At 34.8% G+C, this 20,544-nt stretch overlaps 1 protein-coding gene across 1 annotated transcript in view; it reads right to left on the bottom strand.

Moving 5' to 3' along the window:
• Positions 1–5,916: 5,916 nt before the first annotated feature.
• The window catches only part of LOC101997307, a 453,400-nt gene continuing 438,772 nt past the window's right edge, over positions 5,917–20,544 (bottom strand). The window contains exons 23-24 of the mRNA XM_026789039.1: positions 13,756–14,707; positions 5,917–11,951 (exon numbers count right to left, since the gene is read on the bottom strand). Of these exons, the coding sequence (XP_026644840.1) occupies positions 11,587–11,951; positions 13,756–14,707 (1,317 nt within the window). The 3' untranslated portion in view covers positions 5,917–11,586. The remainder of the gene's footprint in view (positions 11,952–13,755; positions 14,708–20,544) is intronic.

Below are 20,544 nucleotides of genomic sequence, written 5' to 3' on the forward strand. Positions count from 1 at the left end.
TGCTCTGCCTTACTCAAGATAGGGTTCCAATTCCCAGGAGCTGAACATTTACATTCTGAAGAGGCCAATACAGATGCCAAGATTCTGGGGTAATGATACTTACATCAACACCTGTGTCCAGCAGGCCAGTAATAAAAATGCCATTTACACACACTCTCAGCTTTGGTCTTTGATCACTTATAGAAGTTTGTCAAAACACACGTAACTCATCTTTCTGATCATTATTGCTTGTAACAGTAGGCATGGAGCTTCCTAATTGTCCTGACGAGGCACGTTCTCTGCAGTAACTGGAAATGACTGAACCATGTTTGCCATGGGGGCCTGTGAGTCCCCCCCTCATGTTTCCTATCTGTATCAGGTTGCCTTGTCTATCTCTTGCAGACCTGCATTCATTGTTCAGTGTCTGCTTTCCCACATCTTCTACATAAATCTGAAGGCTGAGTCCTTCTATTTCTGTTATTTCTAGAAGATGCATTATTATTATTTCTGAAAATCCATTGTCTACAATTCCTTTTCATATGACCCATTTTGACACAATTAAAACATTTGGTATTCTGGTGTCTCCTTTTACCATTGGAAATTGCTTCTTCTACCCATACTTCAGTGTCATAGTCAAATGTATCAACATTCAGTGTATGCAAGATCCATTCTTCCAAGGGCGCTGATCTGAGCTTTAAAGCTCCCAAGATCCTTTTGCATTCCACATTTGCATTTTCATAAGCCAGAGATTCAATCATTATATGTCTTGCTTCTGGGTCAGATATCCCTATTTGTACAGCTTTAGTTACTCTTTGTAAAAAGTCACTAAAAAGGGTTCTCTCTGACCCTGTTTAACTCTGACAAATGATTCCATTCTCTGTCCTGGGTCTTGCACCTTGTCCCAAACCCTTAAGGATGCTGTAGTACACATGGAGGGTATGTTTTCATCAAAATTAGCTTGTTCCTGAGGGTCAGAAAAGAGCCCTTCACCTAGAATTTTATCTAGGGAAATGTCAATTCTCTTCTCTCTTTCCTGCTGTTCTAAGAGTCTAGCCTCTTGCCTGAATAAGCATTTCCATTTTAATTGTGGTCCACTCTCAAGGACAGCGGAGCTCAGCTGGAACCAGTCCGAGGGGGTTGCTCTGCTTGTTGTGGCCCAAGATTTTAGCATCTCTTTAACAAAAGAGGCGTGCATCCCAAAAGTCATGACAGCCTGTTTAATTTCTTTGAGATCATTCATACGAACAGGCTCCCATATACCTTCCTTGATGACCCTAGGGTTTCTGGAATCAATCATCTTCTCTGTTGTTATTACTGGAAAGGCAGGTAGAGCTGTAGGTAGAGCTTTGTGGGAATTGTCCCAGAGAGATTTACCCACAGATGTAATTAAAATTTGCCTTTCTACCCTTTGCTCTTCTTCATCAGAATTTAGAAATTCCTCAATCTTTTCAATTCTATTCACCAATGCCTTCTGCAATGTCTGAATCTCCTGTCCAGAATTATGTTCCAAAGCCTTCATTGAGAATTCTCAAGTATGAAGTTTGTCCATTAGAGATAACATCTCATCTTTGGACATAATTTATATGGCATGAACCGTGCCTTCTTGTATTGACAATCTTTCTGCCAATCTGTCATAAGCTTTAGACAAAATCCGATTTTCACATTCAGCAGTTTTGATTCTCTCAGTTAATGTTTCAGTTCCTACATAAATGGACTGAAGCTTAAGATCCAAATCAGCTGTTCCCTCTTCCATAGTAATGAATTTCTCCTTAAACATCAGCCTGTACCTTTTCTAAATGTTGCTCAGTTGATCAAGTCATGTTAAACAAAGTTCTGTTCTCTTCCTGGAGAATTTCAAACTGAATCTTGAGAAGATTGTTGTCATTCTCAATTGTTTTTAAGTGCTCAACCTCTGTCTTAAGAATCCTGGATTTTTCTCGTAAAGACTTTATCATATTTCTATTATCAAACCATATAGTACCAAGGAAAACTACAAATCCCAGAAAGATCCATAGATGTGGGGTGACAGACACCCTTGTAAAATCTCCCACGTGGTACAATTAAAAAGGCTGTTAAAGTCTTGAATGGTAACTTTGTCAGACATTTTCAATCAAATCAGTATTTATTTTTATTTATAAAACAAAATTTTTACCTGTAATAACCGTTTCCTGCCAGTGGTGGCAAAATGTACCTGAGTCCACGTGGCCGAAATCAGAGGCAGTCTCAAAAGTCTACTCAAAACCCAAAACTGAAAGTTAACTGTAAGCATCAGGGGGGAGGGCCAGGAAACAGGGCAGCAGGACTCAGCCACCCGTGGGTAGGGGACGCAGAGCAGTCATGTGCACGGAGTAGCATTGTTTACTGATCACACTGTTTACTGCTAGGTGCTCAGGGGGGAGGGGAGCTGAATACAGAGGTGCTTGCACCACTTGCTAGATCTGAGCAATTCTGCCGGGCAGGGTGGAGCCGCACAGACTCGTGCGGGGCCAATTCAACTATCTGCCAAACCACCGACTTTCTAGCAAGTGCCAGGAAAAATTGAGTTGCTGCAGAATCTCAGCTGCTTCTGCCGTCGTAGTCGGGCAGAGTGGACCGGCAAGGAGCTGTGCTGAGAGGGTACAATCTGCATGGAGGGAGAGGCCTCCGGAGGGGGGCCCTGGCTCCCAGCGGTCGCCACCCAGGAGGCTCTGATTCGGGGCGGGTATCCGCAAAGCCCCACGTTGGGCGCCAAGTGTACCAGCGTAAATGAATGCAGACAGAGATTGTAATAAATATATACAGCTTTAATTGGGAAATAGACTTACAGAACCAGAGGGGTTCCAGCGGAGAACAGGAAAGCAGAAGGGGTGGCCGGGAGTGCACCCACAATCTTTATAAGTAAAAAATATCCTCAGGGGACCCCGCCCTACAAGTAAGGTGATTGGCTGGGTCTCTCCTACATCTCACTGTTAGAAGTCCCACAAAAACTTCAAGCTAAATAACCACAACATATAGAGAGAGTACCTGGTATAAACCTATGTAGACTCCCTGACTGCCCCTTCAGTCTCTGTGAGCCCCTCTGAGCCCTGCTTAGTTGATTCTCTGGGCCATGCTCTCCTGGTATCATTGACCCTTCTGACTCCTATAATGCTTCCTCCCCCTCTCCTGAGGGGATTCCCTGAGTTCCACCTAACATTTGGGTGTGGGTTGATCATGATCATCTGTCTCTTCCACAAAATACAACATGGGTCCTTTATATTGTCAACATTACGATGATTGGTCAAGTGAGCAGGAGGTAGAAACAACCACTTTGGTCTTGTTGGTAACACATTTGTGTATCACAAGATGTGAAATAAATCCAACCAAAGTTCAAGAGCTTTCTCCTCTGGTGAAATTTTTAAGAGTCCTGTAGTATGGGGCATGTAGAAATATTTATTTTAAGGTGAGGATAAGTTATTTTACTTGGCTTCTCCCATGACCAAAAAAGAAGTCCAATACTTCCCAGGCCTATTTGGATTCTGAAGATAGCAAATTCTTCACTATACTCTGACCAATATAACAAACAACTAGGGAAGTTCCCACTTTTGAGTGGAGCCTGAAATAGAAGGTTCTTCAACAGGTATAGACCATGGTGAAGGATGCTGTACCACTTGGATCATATGATTCAGTAGGCCCAATAGTACTTGAGGTGTCAGTAGCTGACAGTGGTGCCGTTTGGAACCTTTGTCAGGCCTCTATAGGTGAATCGCAGAGATTTGGAGCAAGGCTTTACTATCATCTGCAGACAACAATTTTACCTTTGAGAGACAGCTCTTGGCCTGGCTATTGGGCCTTAGTAGAAATAGAATGTTTGACAATGGGCCCCTGAACTGGCTAATTTTATGTCAACTCAACATAAACCAGAGTCATCAGAGAGGAGAGAGCCTTCCTTATTTGAGAAAATGCCTCCATAATATCCAGCTGTAGACATTACTTTAATTACTGATAGATGAGGGAGATTCCAGTCCATTGTGGGTGGTGCCATCCCTGGGCTTGTGTTCCTGATTCTATAAGAAAGCAGGCTGCACAAGCCAGTAAGCAACATTTCTCTGTGGCCTCTGCATCAGTTCCTGCCTCCATGTTCCTGACTTGTTTGCATTCCTATCCAGACTTCCTTCAAAAATGAGCAGTGATTTGGAAGTACAAGTCAAATAAACCCCGTCCTTTCCAAGTTGCTTTGGTCATGGTGTTTCATCATTGCGATAGTAACATGAACTATGACAGCCAAGCTTTCTGCATTCTATTCTATTCTATTCTATTCTATTCTATTCTATTCTATTCTATTCTATTCTATTCTATTCTATTCTATTCTATTCTATCCTATCCTATCCTATCCTATCCTATCCTATCCTATCCTATGCTTTAATATTTGAGTTTCCTTACTCTGTCTCTAAAGCTCACTCTTCCCACTATGTGACTGTCTGGTGCCTTGTGATGGACCTCCATGCTGCTATGTCAAATAGCATGGCTTTTCCCCTTTACTTTTTCATTCTTAGACTCAGGCAGGTGCTGAGATTTACAGCTTTCCTGCTCTGTAGTTTTTCTTTTAAACTAATAAAATGCCAAGCTAGGAAGAAATAACTAAATGGAAAGTTACATAGGTTTTGATATATTGAACTTAGATGCATAGTAAATTTGAGATTCATTGTACTAGGAAAAAGTCTGAATTATCAAAAAGTTAAATAGAAACAAAAATGACTCTATTTCTTTTCTATGATTTTATATTAGGATTTCATACTGAAAAAATTGCTGGTTTTTTTCTGAAAGAAAATATTTTTCCGGATTTCTTGTACTAACAGATCTTTCTGTGTCAATATTTTATTCATAGGTAATTTCAAGTCATATTTTCTAAATTGAAGGGATCATGATTGGCAGTTACTGACAGAGCAGACTTTCATGACCATTTTTCGTTTTTATTCTGTTTTTCAACCACACTGAAAACTACAGAGGTTTATGGATAGATTTGTTTTTCTTACTATTATATCACCCAGTGCCTGTGTTGTATAGTAAATGCTACATGTTTAATTGTATGTTCATGAAAATGAATGTGTATAACAGACCTCACTATTCAAGTCTGGTGTAGCAATTCTCTCCTCAGTGATACGTTATTTTAGTACATTCATTGGTTGTCTGGAATGATTTATTCCACATAAATGCTCAGTTTCATAAATTGCAAAACATAACTTTTAGACTGTTAGACTAAAATTAAAAGGCAGTTTGAGTTGTGCCTTGTCATCATTGTTTTAACATAATTTATTTGAAATAAACTGAAAGTGTTTGATACATAAATTAGCATACAAATATTTTCTAAACATCTATTAAGTAGAAGTAACCAGTGCAATTTTAGAGTTATTGTTGCCCATAGTGGTATCACTGATTTGCGTGAAGTCTCCCAAAACAGACTTCAATAATATTATTGTGAAGTTGGTGAGCAGAGAAGAAAACTATAGGTAAGTTATAGGTGAAATTCTGGGTTTTTATAGAAGTTGGCGTTTCTCATGAGATATATATGATTTAAAGATTTAAATTACTCGCTCAAACTTGCTTGTCATTGTTTTAATTTTCTCTGTTTTGTGGGGGGTATTTAGTAATTTCTCAAGCTTTCAAATAACTGGATTCGTATTTTCTTGCCATTATTCATTTTCTGTTTGTTTCTAACAACATTCTTTTGAGACAGGATCTTACTATGTAGTCCTGAGTGGTGTAGAATTCACTGTGTAGACTAGTCTACCCTCAAATTCAGAGATCCTCCTGCCTCTCCCTTCCAAGTGTTGGATTTAAAGGTGTGTACCATGATGCTCAGCTTTTTTCTTATTTTTCTATTAAAAGGTCTGTGTTTTAGGCAAGTTTCTATAGGAAACGTCTTTAAAAAAATAAAAACAGACAATATAATATTTGAATGCAGATGACACCATTTATTGAAATATAAACTTACATAATGAAGTACTTAAAGCAAAAGACAATTTCAATTCAGGAAGAAATATATTACTTTCACTATTGTGTCAAATATTTATTTTTCCAGCAGATTCACGTACTAGAAAAAAGAGCAAATGCACCTTACACATCATTGTTATGTGTTGAAAAATAGTGAGGACAACACAATGGCATTAACCATCAATAAATTTTTCCAAACACAAAATATTAACAAGGTAATTGGCAGAAATATAAGAAAATGACAACAATCACAATTAGTATCACAATTTACTTGAGAAGAAAGAGAAGCAGCTGACACTTATAGATTACATAGAGTACAAGTCTCAACAAGATACAAATACAAAATTGAAAATACTTAGGCAAAACACTATTATCCAAGAGTTGAAATTTAGTTTTCAAAATGTAAGAGGGGGTGAATTGTTATTTTTATTTCTGTAACATGAAACACTTCTGGTAGTCTAGTTAATAAGATTTGGGCAACCCATATTATATAAGTTTATTTTACATGAATAAAAAATGAATTTTGATGAGATTTTGTACATAAATGAAACAGGTAAAATATTTAGAACAAATCAAATTTTTTAATGTAAAAAGTTGATGGGCTGTCTTATTTTTATTCACAACTGATTCAGACACTAAACTTAATATTTGGAATCTCCATATTCATGTTTACCAACCCATCAGGGCTAAGGTTAGGTTTATATGACATGTACAGGTTAGGTGATGTTGGAGTTGAAATAAAATATATAATAATCTCTTCAGTGTAGTTAAGAAAAAATACATAGTGGTAGCAAAAATTGTCAATGGTTAAATAAAAGTGCTCCTGCTCTTGTATAGATTTCTTTGCAGATATTCTCTGGGGCTCACATACACACAGAAGGGTATCTAAAACCAACAGTGCCCAGATCATGTAACTATATTTGGACTTTGTAACAGAAGCAGCAGCTACTTCAACAGGTGCAGAATTAATTTTGTTTTTAGTTTTGAACATAGTTCTAATAAATGTTTAGTAAATTGTTACAGAAATAAGATTGATTTAGCAATTTAGTTTCCAAATGGATACAACCCATCTGCAATATTCTTTATTTGAATTTTAAATTAGTAAGATATTAAAATACCTGTTGTGAATTTTATAAGATTAGTATAATCTTATAGAATGAGCACCAGGAGTTCAGTACTCTAGTGCTGCAATAATTCAACCCATGAATAAATAAAAACATCACATCAATCTACACCACAGTTTATTTAAAGATACAATATATGCCAATACACACACATCACATATATATTACGATATCACCTTGAATGATACTTTGTTTAAACGTACCACAATAAATATTTAGTAAACAAGAGAAAAGTCAACAATGGCCAGCAAATAATGGTACCACACATTTCACAAAATCAAATACAGCATCAGTGTAAAATGGACAATGTTTCACCATACTAGTGCACTTAACTGTCCTGCTTTACTTTGAAAATAAAACCCAGTTGTTTTCTTTACTTTCAAAAGGTGGATATTTACATTCATAATAAATATTAAAGCTGTAAGCATCATACCAGGTTTTGCAGATTTTAGACAGATTTGTTCTCTAGTCACTGGTGATAGGTGTAGAAAATGAGAAACATGGTATTACTAACTTGAAACATAATGAATGTACTAAGAACAAACTGAAACGGTTGGAGTATCTGATGAGTGTAGAGGCTGTGGAGGTATAATGTGTAGAGGTGGTTTGATTTTTTCTTACTTAATTTTGATAATAGTGGGTATTTCCAAATTGCTACTACTTTTTAATGACATTTATTTTGGTTTTAAAACACACTTTGCACTGCATTATGGCATTATGGTAAACTGAAATATTACGGTTTAAGAAAGGAACTTTGGAAACTGTTATTTTTAACTTTAAACCCTCAAATATATGTGTATTTATTTTTGAATAACTAGGTATACTTCTGAAAAATTATGGACATTAGTTAATATAATCATGATGATCTTCAAAAACATTGAGTATCTGGGTAATATTAACTGTTGGTAATTTTATCATAATTTAGATTTAACAAATGTCACTGCATTTTATGGTAAATTTTATTTTGAAGATGATCTTATTATCTTACTCTGATATATTTATAAGAATAGAGAAGTTGGTTTGTAGGTGAATATTACTTGCTTAAGATAATGAAATCTACTAAAGGTGAGTCCTTTTAAAAATAAACTCTTAAAATATTATTTTAATAGCAAAAATATGCTCTAGGTAAATTCACAAAGTGCGTATTTTATTGTTTTCATTAACATATTTTACAATTTAGATGAAGAAATCGGTATTATAAGTCCATTTATTTTTCTCAAAGAGCCTAAAAAAGAATGATTTTATAATATATAAAGAAAAAATTGGTGCTTTCAAAGTCATGCAAACACAAAATTTAAAACTAAAAAACATCTTTAAATCCTGTGCTGCATACGTTTTCATAATCCTTGAAAGACTAGCATAAGCCAGTTATTTTAAATAACAAGGAATATTGGTTGGGGGAGTACATGGTATTCTGGCCCCTACATTTTCACATCATCATTCCTATCCAACAGTTTTAATTCTACAGATGTTACAGTTTTGAATATCTTGCTTTAGTATGGAAAATACACAATTTTTGAACTTTTATTTTTTTATAAATTAACAAAGGTATCAAGTAGACATATTTACTCTACTCATGGTGTTTACCTTAATATTTATTCTGTCCTGGTTCCTAAAGGTCAAAATGTTGGGAGACGTGCTGGGGTGGAGTTTAAGGGTCAAAGGTACGGGAGACTTGAGACAGGAGTTAATAAGGCTATAGTGGGAGTTGGACAGAATTTGGGAATCGACTGAGGGAAAGGAGCATGATAAATAGGGTATAGTAAACATGAGGACAATGTCATTGTGGAATTAGATGGGGAGAGGAGGAAAGCAGAGAAGATACCCAAAATGGTATAGGGGTGAGGAAGGAACTAAATTGTGGGGGGATGAGGTATGCATGATATGGTTCGGGATAAGAAGTACTGGGTTGGGAATAAGAAAGGTTAAGGATGTAGTAGGGTTAGGATGGGTTGAGGGACACTTATAGGGGATTAGTGTATCTGAAGATAGTGTAAATTTTAGGGTTATTTGTTCATTTTATTAAGTAATGAAATAATCAAGAAATAAAAATATTCTCTTCCAAATAATAACGAACTTCATTTATTTTAAAGCTATAGTTTTATTCTAATTTTTGTTTTTTTCTTAGATTGCTTCTCATTTTCCATAAATTTGTCTTCCACATTAGTGAGGCTCTCTGCTCTTGAAATATTTACTGAAAAAGGCACATATACTTTGTAACCTATTATATGTTAAAAGCACTTTGCTATATTTTGGATTTTTACTTCTAAAACATGCTTAAAACAATGATTTGATGGAAATATAACATGTGATTAATGACACATTTCTGACAACTATATGAATTTTGTTATGAAGTTTGCTTATTGAAAAAAACTATGTTCTTTCTCTCTTTTGTAGAATATTGATGTTATTGAGTGACTTAGAGAATTAATTTGATATGGAGAACCCTAAGAAATAGGGCATAGTCTTTGAAAATAAATAATGACGTGCTCAGTTTAATAAAGACTAATAGTATTTAGAAGAATAAAAACAAGACTATAAAGAACTTCCAGTACAGGATTGAGAATAATCTTCTTAGACCATCTTCATGTTTGATTTTTACTTAACAGTTTAATTTAATTTCATAAAAATTTACAGAGAAGCAGCTGGCCACTTTACATACATTTTTATATTTAAAATTTAAGCCACTAAACACAATATCCACAATTGTATGGATTATGAGGAATAACACTCACAAAGCAGGGTTTTGTTGATGATGAAGTTGGTGTTTTCGTGACTGTCTTCAATTATATATTAGTCTTATATATAATTGAATCAAACTTTGTTTACTGTCTCTCTTTCTACTTGTTTTTGATAAACATTAGTTCTTGATAAATTATTTCTCAGTTTCTATTGTACTCATTATTTTTCACTCACAAGGTGGTTTCCTCTGAAAATTAGAACCCAAAGTTGTGTTCCCGAAAGTCGGTGTGACAAGAGAGCATGCTAAGCAAGGTGATGTTTCAGTTTGCTTTTTATTCTAAGTCAAATATTGGCAGTAACTCAACTATGGTAGCCTGTATCCTTCTATTATTTCTGTGGTTTTGCCACGCTACATGAAAATCAGGTTACTCAAATCTGAAATGGTATACCATCTTCTTGGTTGGTAAGAAGTAGGAGAAAAAAATCTCACTACATTTACTAATTTTCTGAGGTTAAAGCCCTGGTTCATAAAGAGCATGCTGAACCATGGGGATTGAAGGGAGGGAGGCTAGCCAGCCTCTTTACCTCCTTCCTCAGAGGCCAAAGAAATCTTATAATAAAAGGCAAGAGTTTGCCTTCACATCAAAGACCCCTTGCACTATGTGTTAAGGCACATAATAAGGGGTTAGGTGGCAACCTATTGTTTAAATTGCCCTTGTTTTTGTAAAAACAACAGCAACCATTATTCAGAAAGTTGAATATTTAAATGTACAAATTGAATAATGGCCTGAGTGCCCTAAAACTCAGCACAAATTTTATATTACACATGAATACAAAGTAATGAGATTATTTTCCAAGTAATTTGTCAGTTATTCTCATAACCTTCTGGTAATATTTTATCTACCTTACAAGATTTGTGAAATAATTGTTCCAGAAAGTCATATTTTATATACAAGTAGGGTTCATTAATTTGAATACTGGGCTGATCACCTGGGTCAATGAAACGCTATCTTCATTGCTCTGGGAAGAGCGTCCTACTCATTCATCTCATAAAAGTTTTCAAGAATTTTTATCTTCTACCCTGAATCTTCTTATGCAAATGAACAGAGTGGCTGGGAGAGGTAAAAAATTAACTTTCAAACCAAAAACATTGTTTTAGCATGTAATATTTTAGGCATTCTGTGGTGCTGTTATTATTGTCTTACATTATTAGCATCACAACCACATATGATATTTACAGTTCTACAGTTATTTGTCTCCTTGTATTGTTAAGGCTTCCCATAAATATTTACAATTTTGATATGTATATGTAAAGAAACCACAAATAGCCATATTTAAATACTCTTGTTAGTGAACTTTTCCTCAGATGTTTTTTTAAAAATATTTTAGTGAAGTATTATACTAAAGAAATCGCCTGGATTTTAGCTTTCATTAAATAAATGTCTTGGACATTAAACTAGACCCATCAAAATAAATGACAAAACCTCTGAGATCATTTTTATTTGTCTTTCAAAGTATTCAAGAGGACTTGAAATTACTAGGAGGTATTGTCATTTGAGGATTACTTGATATTTTATTCAATGAAAAAGTCCACATCTGAAACACACTCCTCCAACTAGATTATTCCATATACAATTGATGGCCACATATGGGATAAACTAGCTAGCTACAATCTAGTTTTATCCAGTCTAATAAATAATTATCACAAGTTTATTAATTATGTTCATTGTGAATTCATAATTTAGATATCCCATTTAGTATTTTGAGTTGTCAAGTTTGTATATGTCTGTTTTGATGTTAAGTGTCTTGGTTTGTTTCTTCAATGGACAGCATTGTAAAGTACCATTTTTTATAACTGGTGTTCACCTATCTTTGAGAGCTCAGTGAGTGGAGAAGATACCATATGTCTGGAGGTTCTATCACTATTACCCATGTAAACACCAAAAGCACTGCTCCTGGGAACTCCAGCATTGCCTCTAAGAACTTGGAGATTATCTAAGGGCATTCCAGCATTAACCATGGGGATAGTATTGACATCATTCTTGGGGATTCTAACATTGCCTTTGGAGCATGCAGAAGTATCCTCAGGAATTCCAATGTTTTCTCCAATTGCAGAATTTTCAAATCTCGGCTTGATGGGAAGATGTTCTTCAGAATGTGATGAAATTTCTCTTTGCCAGACTCCCTTCACGTTGTATATTTCCTTGATATTTTCTAAAACACAAAGCCAGAAATTTGTAACTGATTAACAAATTGGCTTCAGTTTTGAGAAAAAGCTATAAATAAGAATCAAAGATGTATTTCCAAATTTGATTTCAGGGCAATTACCTCAAAATGACATGGTGATTTTACCACAGTAAGTTTTATTTAGCAATTACACTTTTAGATGTAAAAGATGAACAAAGAAAAAAAGTGAGTAAATGATTCTAAACCAGAAGTTTAGGCTTATTAGAAAGTAGAGGTGGAGAAAGAGGATGAAGAATGGGGGTATGATGGGGAAGAGCTACAGGCTGAAGGACTTTGAGGAACAAAGGTGTAGGCATTTAGTATGAAATTCTATTCCGTTGGTAGTATGAACGCTTAATGTAATTAGGAATTTAGTGGGAACAAGAAATTAGATAAAAGATAACCATAAAAACTGGAAGTACCCAGGAAGGTTGTGTGTGTGTGTGTGTGTGTGTGTGTGTGTGTGTGTGTGCATGTGTTTGTGTGTGTAAGCATGCAGGCACTTGTGTGTGCTGTGCAAGTGCACATAGTGGCCATACAACAACCTAGGATGTTATTCACCAGGAGTTGCTCACTTATTTATTTATTTATTTAGGCAGACTTTCTACCCAACAAACTCCAGTTGTGGGATAAAAAACACACAGTACTATGTCTCTTTGTTTTTCAACCCGAGTTTTTAAAATCAAACCCAATTCTGCTGCTTATTAGGTGCACTCTTTAATGACTCAGCAATGTAGTGTTCCTAATTTGTACCACTCTTCAGAAGGGTTTTCAATTTGAGAATAAAGTTGAACCAACTTTACATTTCAAAAGATAATATGATCTGAGCTGACTTTAGGTTAGAGTATAATTTCTTCCCTTGATAAATAACTTGTTAGAGGTCTAAATATGTATAAAAAAAGAAATATTATGGAATGGGCCAAGTTGTGATTTCCAGGTAAACTTTGGGTTAGACTTCAGACTTTTCATCAAAATCATCTTCAGGAGTTTGGGGATGCTATTTTTAAAACAATACTTCTAGCTTCCAGACCTTTTATGAAGTTGTAGAATTGGGTTCTAACAGAACTTAGACATGAAAATTCCTAATACCATTCAGTAAACACAGGAGAATTTTTGTATATGCTTACATAGGTGTAATGATAAAACTAAAATGTTATTTTATAGCCAATAGCAAATTTCAATCTAGGATTTAATATGTTATAGATATAAATTATGTGAATATTACTTTTAACCAAATATAGATTAAAATATTAATGGTTTATATGCCAATTCATACTTTCTTGTAAGTAGCTCCTCATATACAAGAGGAGATAAAGAAGTTATCTGTTGGGTTTTTAACCAGTTCATTATTAATGCCCATTATCACATCATTCCTTTTTTATTATCTACTACGTAGTTATTAGACAAGGAGTGTGTTAGTGGACACATTTTTCTATTCTATGGGTTAAAACTGAATGAGTGAGGACGTTTTATTTTCTCACACCTTTTAAAAGGTGAATTTTTGTTTCTAACTTGAAGTCTTAAGAAGTCTGTATATTCTAGAACCCACTCCTGATGATTATTAATTGGTATGTGATTGAATTAACCCAACTTAGCATCAGGATGTAATTACCAAATATGAATATAAGACTTACATTTGCGGAAGAGAAACCAATTCCATCATAAAATGTTTCATGATATAGAAAGGGATAATCTAGGTGGCAAGCTTGAAGATAAACTTACTGGTGAAAATGTACTTATATGAAAAATTATATGTAACTTAAAAAAGTAGTGACAACAAGAAAAATCTTACCTTCTGTTATTAAATTATGATCAAGTGGGAAGAAGTGAGTTTCTTCTTCATTTAATTTGAATTCAGGTGCATTTAAATACTGGCCTCTGGCTTCACTGTATCTTGGTAAGCTTTGACTGCGCTGCCGCTGGAGCTTAGGACGTTCTGGCAACAAGGGGAAAGGGCCTTGCAAAGGTTGGAAATGTTGATCCTTAGTATGGATGATTACTTGATTCTCTTCTTCTGATGTTAGTTTGTTGCAACCCGTATTTCGGTTTTCTTCCTTGGGAATAGTTTGGAGAATATGGAGCCCCTCATTGTTTAGTGGTGCCTCTAAGAGCTCTGCCCAGGAACGCCGATAGATGAATCTTTCTCTAAAAGGATACATGCTTCTTGCTACTTCCATATCATCACTTCCTGGGGACTCTGCATTTTCTGGAGATTCCATCCACAGATTTCTTGGGGTTCCTGGGCGACTGTATTCTGAGGATGGTGAACATTTATTTAGTAAAACCTCCAGGTGTACAAACCCAGTGAAGTGCAAAGTTGGAATTTCTGTATCATCTAGCTCCTCCTTTCCAGGCACACCTGCAACAAGTATTGCGGTGCCTTTCCCCCTTTCCTTGGGACTGGCAATTCCTGTAACGTCTAAGCGATGAAATTCTAGGAGCCTTGGAAAAATTGGTACTAACTCTATGCGAAGAAGACCTGAAGTTTTTGGTCTTACAAGGGCAATGCTTTCTAACTCCTCAGTTAGTGGTGGGGTGGTAGCTTTTACCACCTGACTTGTAAGCCCCAAGTCCCTCTGATGGATACCTTCAGGATTGGGTTGCTGGGAGGCCAAAGTTGGAATCTGTTCATTTTGTTTTCTGGCCCTTTCCTGAATTTCCTCTTTAATAGGACGGAAATAAATGAATTCATCAGAAATATTTTGAGGACGTCTGTATTGGAAGTTTGGATTCACAGAAACAATCTGAAAGAAAATTGAAGTTCATTATGTCAACACTTTGAATAATACTCTTGATTCTGATACATCGTATCTTTTATTGTAAGGACAGGATAACACTATCTTAGACACAGTAGACATAAGTTGATTGCTCCAAATTGAGAAATATGAAGGATTCCCCCAAAGTAGTCTATTTATTTCAGAAACATATTATTTTAGTCTAGTGTTTCCCAAGTTTATTTCCTAATAACCAATCAAAGACTGTGTTATCCTCTGAGAACATACATTATCTATAGCCAATAGTTTGGAAGAAAATTTATAATTCTTATAGCTTCATACTCACTTAAATGTTCCTAGAAATATATTTAAAATATTTGTTTCTATTTTTGTATGTCTATGTGCTTGCCATGTATGCATGTGGGCATGTGCATGTGCATGTACATTATATATGTGTGTATGAATGTAAGTACACCCATTCCATAGCAGTTGTGTAGACAGAGTAAAACTTTGTATTATAAGTTCTCTTCATCTCTCTTGTTTCTGAGGCACAGTGTCTCTTGTTATTTTGGCTGCTTGGATATGTGCCATAGAAGTGCTAGGGTTACAGATATAAGGTACCACATCTGATATTCTTAAAAATTGAGTTCTGGGGATCAAATTCAGATCATTAGAGCTGTGTGGCAAGAGATTTTACTTGATGAACCAAGTAAATCAAATCTTGAAGGGCCTGCCCCTCTAGGTTGCTAGCTCTGAGAGACAACAAACAAGTTGTCTTTGAGAACTCTGTTAAAATGAAAACTAACCAAGCTACAGTTTATACTTCCAAAAACCTCAGTCTCTAGGCCACTATCACTTGGCCAGTCATTTTAGGGACAGGCAGAGATGGCTCAGCAGTTAAGAGCACTGCCTGCTCTTTCAAAGGTCCTGACTTCAATTCCCAGCAACCACATGGTGGCTCACAAACATCTGAAATGAGATCTGGTGCCCTCTTGAAGAAGAAACCTGATCATTCATCCTCATCAACTTAGACCATGAAACCCAATATGGACAAGTTCAACAGAACCACCAAATATGGGTTGCCCATAGACAGGACATAAATTTCAAATTCATTTACTGGATAACTAAGAATAGCTCCTATATCTGAGAATCAAGTGTTATTCAAGCTAACCTGTTTGCTTTGCTGCATTATCACTGATTTTGGTGGTTCCTATGTTTCCACTATCTTATGTCATAGTATGTCACTTCTCTTGGGATGTGTGAGTATAGTGGACTATACTTTCAATGACTGTCATTTACTGATATGTCCCTTAACTTCACAAAGTATGATGATATGTAAAGAATAAACATACAGAACATTCATATTTGCATATGATAACCACTCTTAAACTGTGTACTTTGATCCTACACCCAACACCACCATGTGATTCTTGAAGATTTTCAAAACCTCCAAAAGAAATCCCAGGACATCAGTAAAAGTAAGAATAAAAGTTCTTCCAATAAGTACAATAAAAAAAGCTGGAAGAAAATATCAAAATTAACTTCCAAAACTTTAGAAAATAGTCAAAAGCTTGGAGTAATTTCTGCTCATTTGTTTAACGTGAATGGCTAAGCTTGTTGCATTTTCATTTTCCCTGTTCTATCATCACTGTCTACCTCCAATTTTAGAGATGCTTTACAAACCAACAATTGAGAATCATGGTGAAAACCCAGGGTCTAGCAATCACTGAAGGAGATGAAATAGAATTAAACCACCTTCACTTACTCATTCTCATGGACTTATTTTGAATCGACTTGCTTGTCACATTGTAGTCTAATAAAAAATAAGGAAAAGAAAAACAAACATGCAGACATATACGTGCACACACCCAAGAAAGCTATGGTAAAATTCATCACATTCATTAACTATTGGTAATGTTTGGTTTGGTCTTTATATCTTTCTCTAACTTCCAACCATACAATATTTGTATAAATTAAATCAAAGAGTGGCACTAAAGTAACTGTATTATATTAAAAACTTCAGACTAATATTTATCAGTTACATGCTGTGTTATTAACTTGAGTATGAGTTTCATTGTTTTCTAATTCTGTGGCATTTATTATTCTATTTTAGTAATTGATAATTATTTAGTATTTGATCATTTTCTTATTTTATTGTTTTGGGAGTGATAATGTGAAGAGATCTTTGTGATTTGATTAGAACAGGCTTTCTCCCAGAATACTTTCATATGATGGTTCCAAAACAATATAAGTGGTTCTATAAAATTGTTACATATTAAACTATATATTGGACAAAAAACTAAAACACAATTTTAGAAGAATGCCCTGGTTTACATTTTCATCAATAGTATATAAGAATTTCTCTTTATGCACACGTATCCTCACCAACATTTGTGGTTATTTTTGTTTCTTTATGATAGCCACTCTAATTTGGGTGAGATACAATTTCAATGTTCTTTTAATGTGGATTTTTACTATAGCTCAGAATGTTGAATATTTTAAAATACGTATTAGCTATTTGTGTTTCTTATTTTGGGACCTGCCTATTCAGTTCATTGACTGATTTACTGATTGGCAGCTCATATGTTCTCTCTATATATTAGTTCCTTGTCTGAAAGTGAAGACTTTCTCCCATTTCTATACCATGTCTCTCTATTCTGTTGATAATTTCTTTCACTGCATAGAAGCTTTTGAAATTTATGTAATTGTTAACAGGGGTTTTTGTCCCACCCAGTCCCACAGCCGTTCAGTCTGAAAGAAATACACAGAGGTCTACATTAGTTATAAACTGGTTGGCCTAGTAGCTCAGACTTTTTATTAACTCATAACTTATATTAGCCCATAATTCTTGTTTATGTTAGTCACTTGAATTGGTACCTTTTTCATCAAGGCAGTCTCATCTTACTTCTTCTGTGGCTGGGTGACAACTGCACACTGAATATTTCCTCTTCCCAGAATTCTCCAGTTCTCATTGCCCCTCCTATATTTCCTGCCTGGTTGCCCTGCCTATACTTCCTGCCTGGCACTGGCCAATCAGTGTTTTATTAAAATACAATTGACGGGGTACAGACCATTGTCCAACAGCATGTAATCCTATCAATTCTTGGGTCTACTTCTTACTGTGCTATTGGGATTTTAGTTAGACAGTTGTTGCCTGTAACTATCGCTCAAGTGTTTTCCTTATGTTTCATATGAGTAGTTCAGTGTTTATGATTTCAAATTAGAATTTTCATCTACTTTGAATTTATGTTTTTTTTTCAGGAAGATTTAATCTAATTCTTTTGTAGCTACGTGCATAGTTTTGTTGGCACCATTCAATGAATAAGCCATAAGTCATTTTTAAGTAATGTTTTGACACCTCTGTCAATAATTAAATGTATATAGCTGTGTGTTTTACTTTGGTGTTCCCTATTATGTTGCATCAGTCTACATAATCTGTTTTTGTGACATTATCACTCAGTCTTTGTTACTGTAGTTCTGTAGTGTATTTTGAGGATAAGAAATAGTATAATTCTGACTGTGCTTTTTATATTTAGAATTGCTTTGTCTGCTTATGGTGCTTTATGTTTCCATATGAATTCTAAGATTATTTTGTTTTTTTAGTTTTGTAGAGAATATCACTGGAATTTTGATTGGGATTGCATTATATTATTATATTAATTATAATATTAACTATAATATTAATTCTTTCAAACCAGGGATATGAAAAGTTTTTCTACCATATAATATCTTTCTCAAAAACATTTCAGCATCTTAAAATTTTCTTGTAGAGGTCTTTTCCTTATTCATTAGTTCAATTTTCATTTAGTTTTAGTTTTATTTAATGCCATTATGAAAGGGGTGTTTCTCCTAATTTAATTCTCAATGTTTGATAGTGGCATGTATAAAATCTACTGACTTTTGTATGTTGATTGTGCGTCCTGTAACACTATTAATAGTGTTTACCAAATCTAAAATTTTATTTTGTAGAGTATTTGTGTTTTTCAATGGTATTGTGTTTTCTGTAAATGACATCTTTCTTGATATTATCCCCTTTATATCTTTGTCTTGTTTTAATTTCTGTAGCTAAGACTTTAAGCTCTATACTGAGTCAAAATGGAATGAGTAAGCACTTTGAGAGCATTTCAACCAAAATCCAGATTTTCATGTTATAGTATGAACATGTTATATTATCTATAGATTTCTTATATACAAATTTTATGTTGAAATATGTTTCATAGATTTCTAGTTTATTCAGCACTTTTATCATGAAGTCACACTGAACTTTCTCAAATGTCTCTTTTCTATCAAGATCTTATGATTTCTAAATTTTAATCCATTAATATGCTGTGTTACATCTGTTGACTTGTTTATTTTGCATTCTTGGGTGAAATTAACTTGGTAAAGATGTATGATCTTCTTAATTCAATTTTGAAACAAATTTATAGTATTTTCAAGAATTTCCATCAGATTATTTTGTAACAACTCCCTTCTCATCTCTAAATTAATTAATTATTCTTATTTTTTTGAGACAGGGTTTCTCTGTGTATCAGTCCTAACTGTTCTGGAACTAGCTCTTGTACACTAGGCTGTCCTCAAACTCACAGAGATCTGCCTGCCTTTGCCTCCCAAGTGCTGGGATTAAAGGCGTGCACCACCCACCATTGCCCGACTCATGTCTAATTTTATTAATTTGAGCTTTTCTTCATGTCTTTGGGTTTGTTTGCTAATCTTGTTGATCTTTCCAAAGTGCCAACTCTGTTTATGTCTGTATTAATTTCTGCCATGATCTTCATTATTCCTTGCCATTCTTTGCAATTGCTTAACTTTATTTTTCTAGAGCTCTCTTGAGTTGCATCACTATGTCATTTATTTGAGATCTTGAGCTCTCTTTAATTCCTTTTAAGTATGAGCACCTATTCTAAAAATTCTTCTTAGGACTGTCTCGGTAGTGCCTGGCATCATATTAGGCTGGGCTCTCATTTTCATTTTATTCAATAGTTTTAAACTCCCCCTTTAATTTTTTTCTGCAGTGTATTGTTTTGTTCCCTAGTATTTTGTAATTTCTGAGGTTAATCTTCCTATTTATTTGAATTTTGATTTTGTTATGGTTTCATGAAAGGGAAGGGACTTTTATTCTTTTTTCATTTGTTATGGCTTTCTTTGAGGCCTATAAGTTATATAATATATATATATATATATATATACACACGTATACATATATATATATACACACACACATATATGGTTTTAGAAAAGTTTCTATGCACTGATGATAAAATGCATATTTTCTTATGTTGGTGTTTTCTCAATGACTTAATTCTAAACCCATAGATCAGTATATTAGTCTTCATCAGAGAAGCTTCTCCTTGCATGCAATGGAAATTATACAAAGATTCTAAACTGGTCAATGTCCAGAGAATAACAGAGTGGCATGCTCAAGCATAAATGGGTTTTGACCCTCCTTCCAAGGCTCAGTAATCTTTGAGAAAGAAGGAAAAGAAATATTATAAGAGCCAGAAGTGGTGGATAACATCAAATTAACTGTGTTTCCCAGATAGTTATATATATGAATTCACTAAAATTGTGACAGCATGCACAAAATCTGCCCAAACTCCAGACAGACATAGAGGGTATAAGGTAAGCAAGAAATCCCACCATTAACTGAGGAACTATTGACATTTGATAGTTTCTGGGAAAGAAAGAGACTCCCTGGGCAAAACTGGACTCAATGGGGAAAAGAACAGCATCAACTTAATTTTAATTTTTCTCTTTTTTACTCTACAGCTCCTGTGTGTACCTATCTATCTATCTGTCTGTCTGTCTATCTTCTATCTATCTATCTATCTATCTATCTATCTATCTATCTATCTATCTATCTATCTATC

Source organism: Microtus ochrogaster, unplaced genomic scaffold (assembly GCF_000317375.1).
Source record: "Microtus ochrogaster isolate Prairie Vole_2 unplaced genomic scaffold, MicOch1.0 UNK13, whole genome shotgun sequence".
Taxonomy (NCBI): Eukaryota; Metazoa; Chordata; class Mammalia; order Rodentia; family Cricetidae; genus Microtus; species Microtus ochrogaster.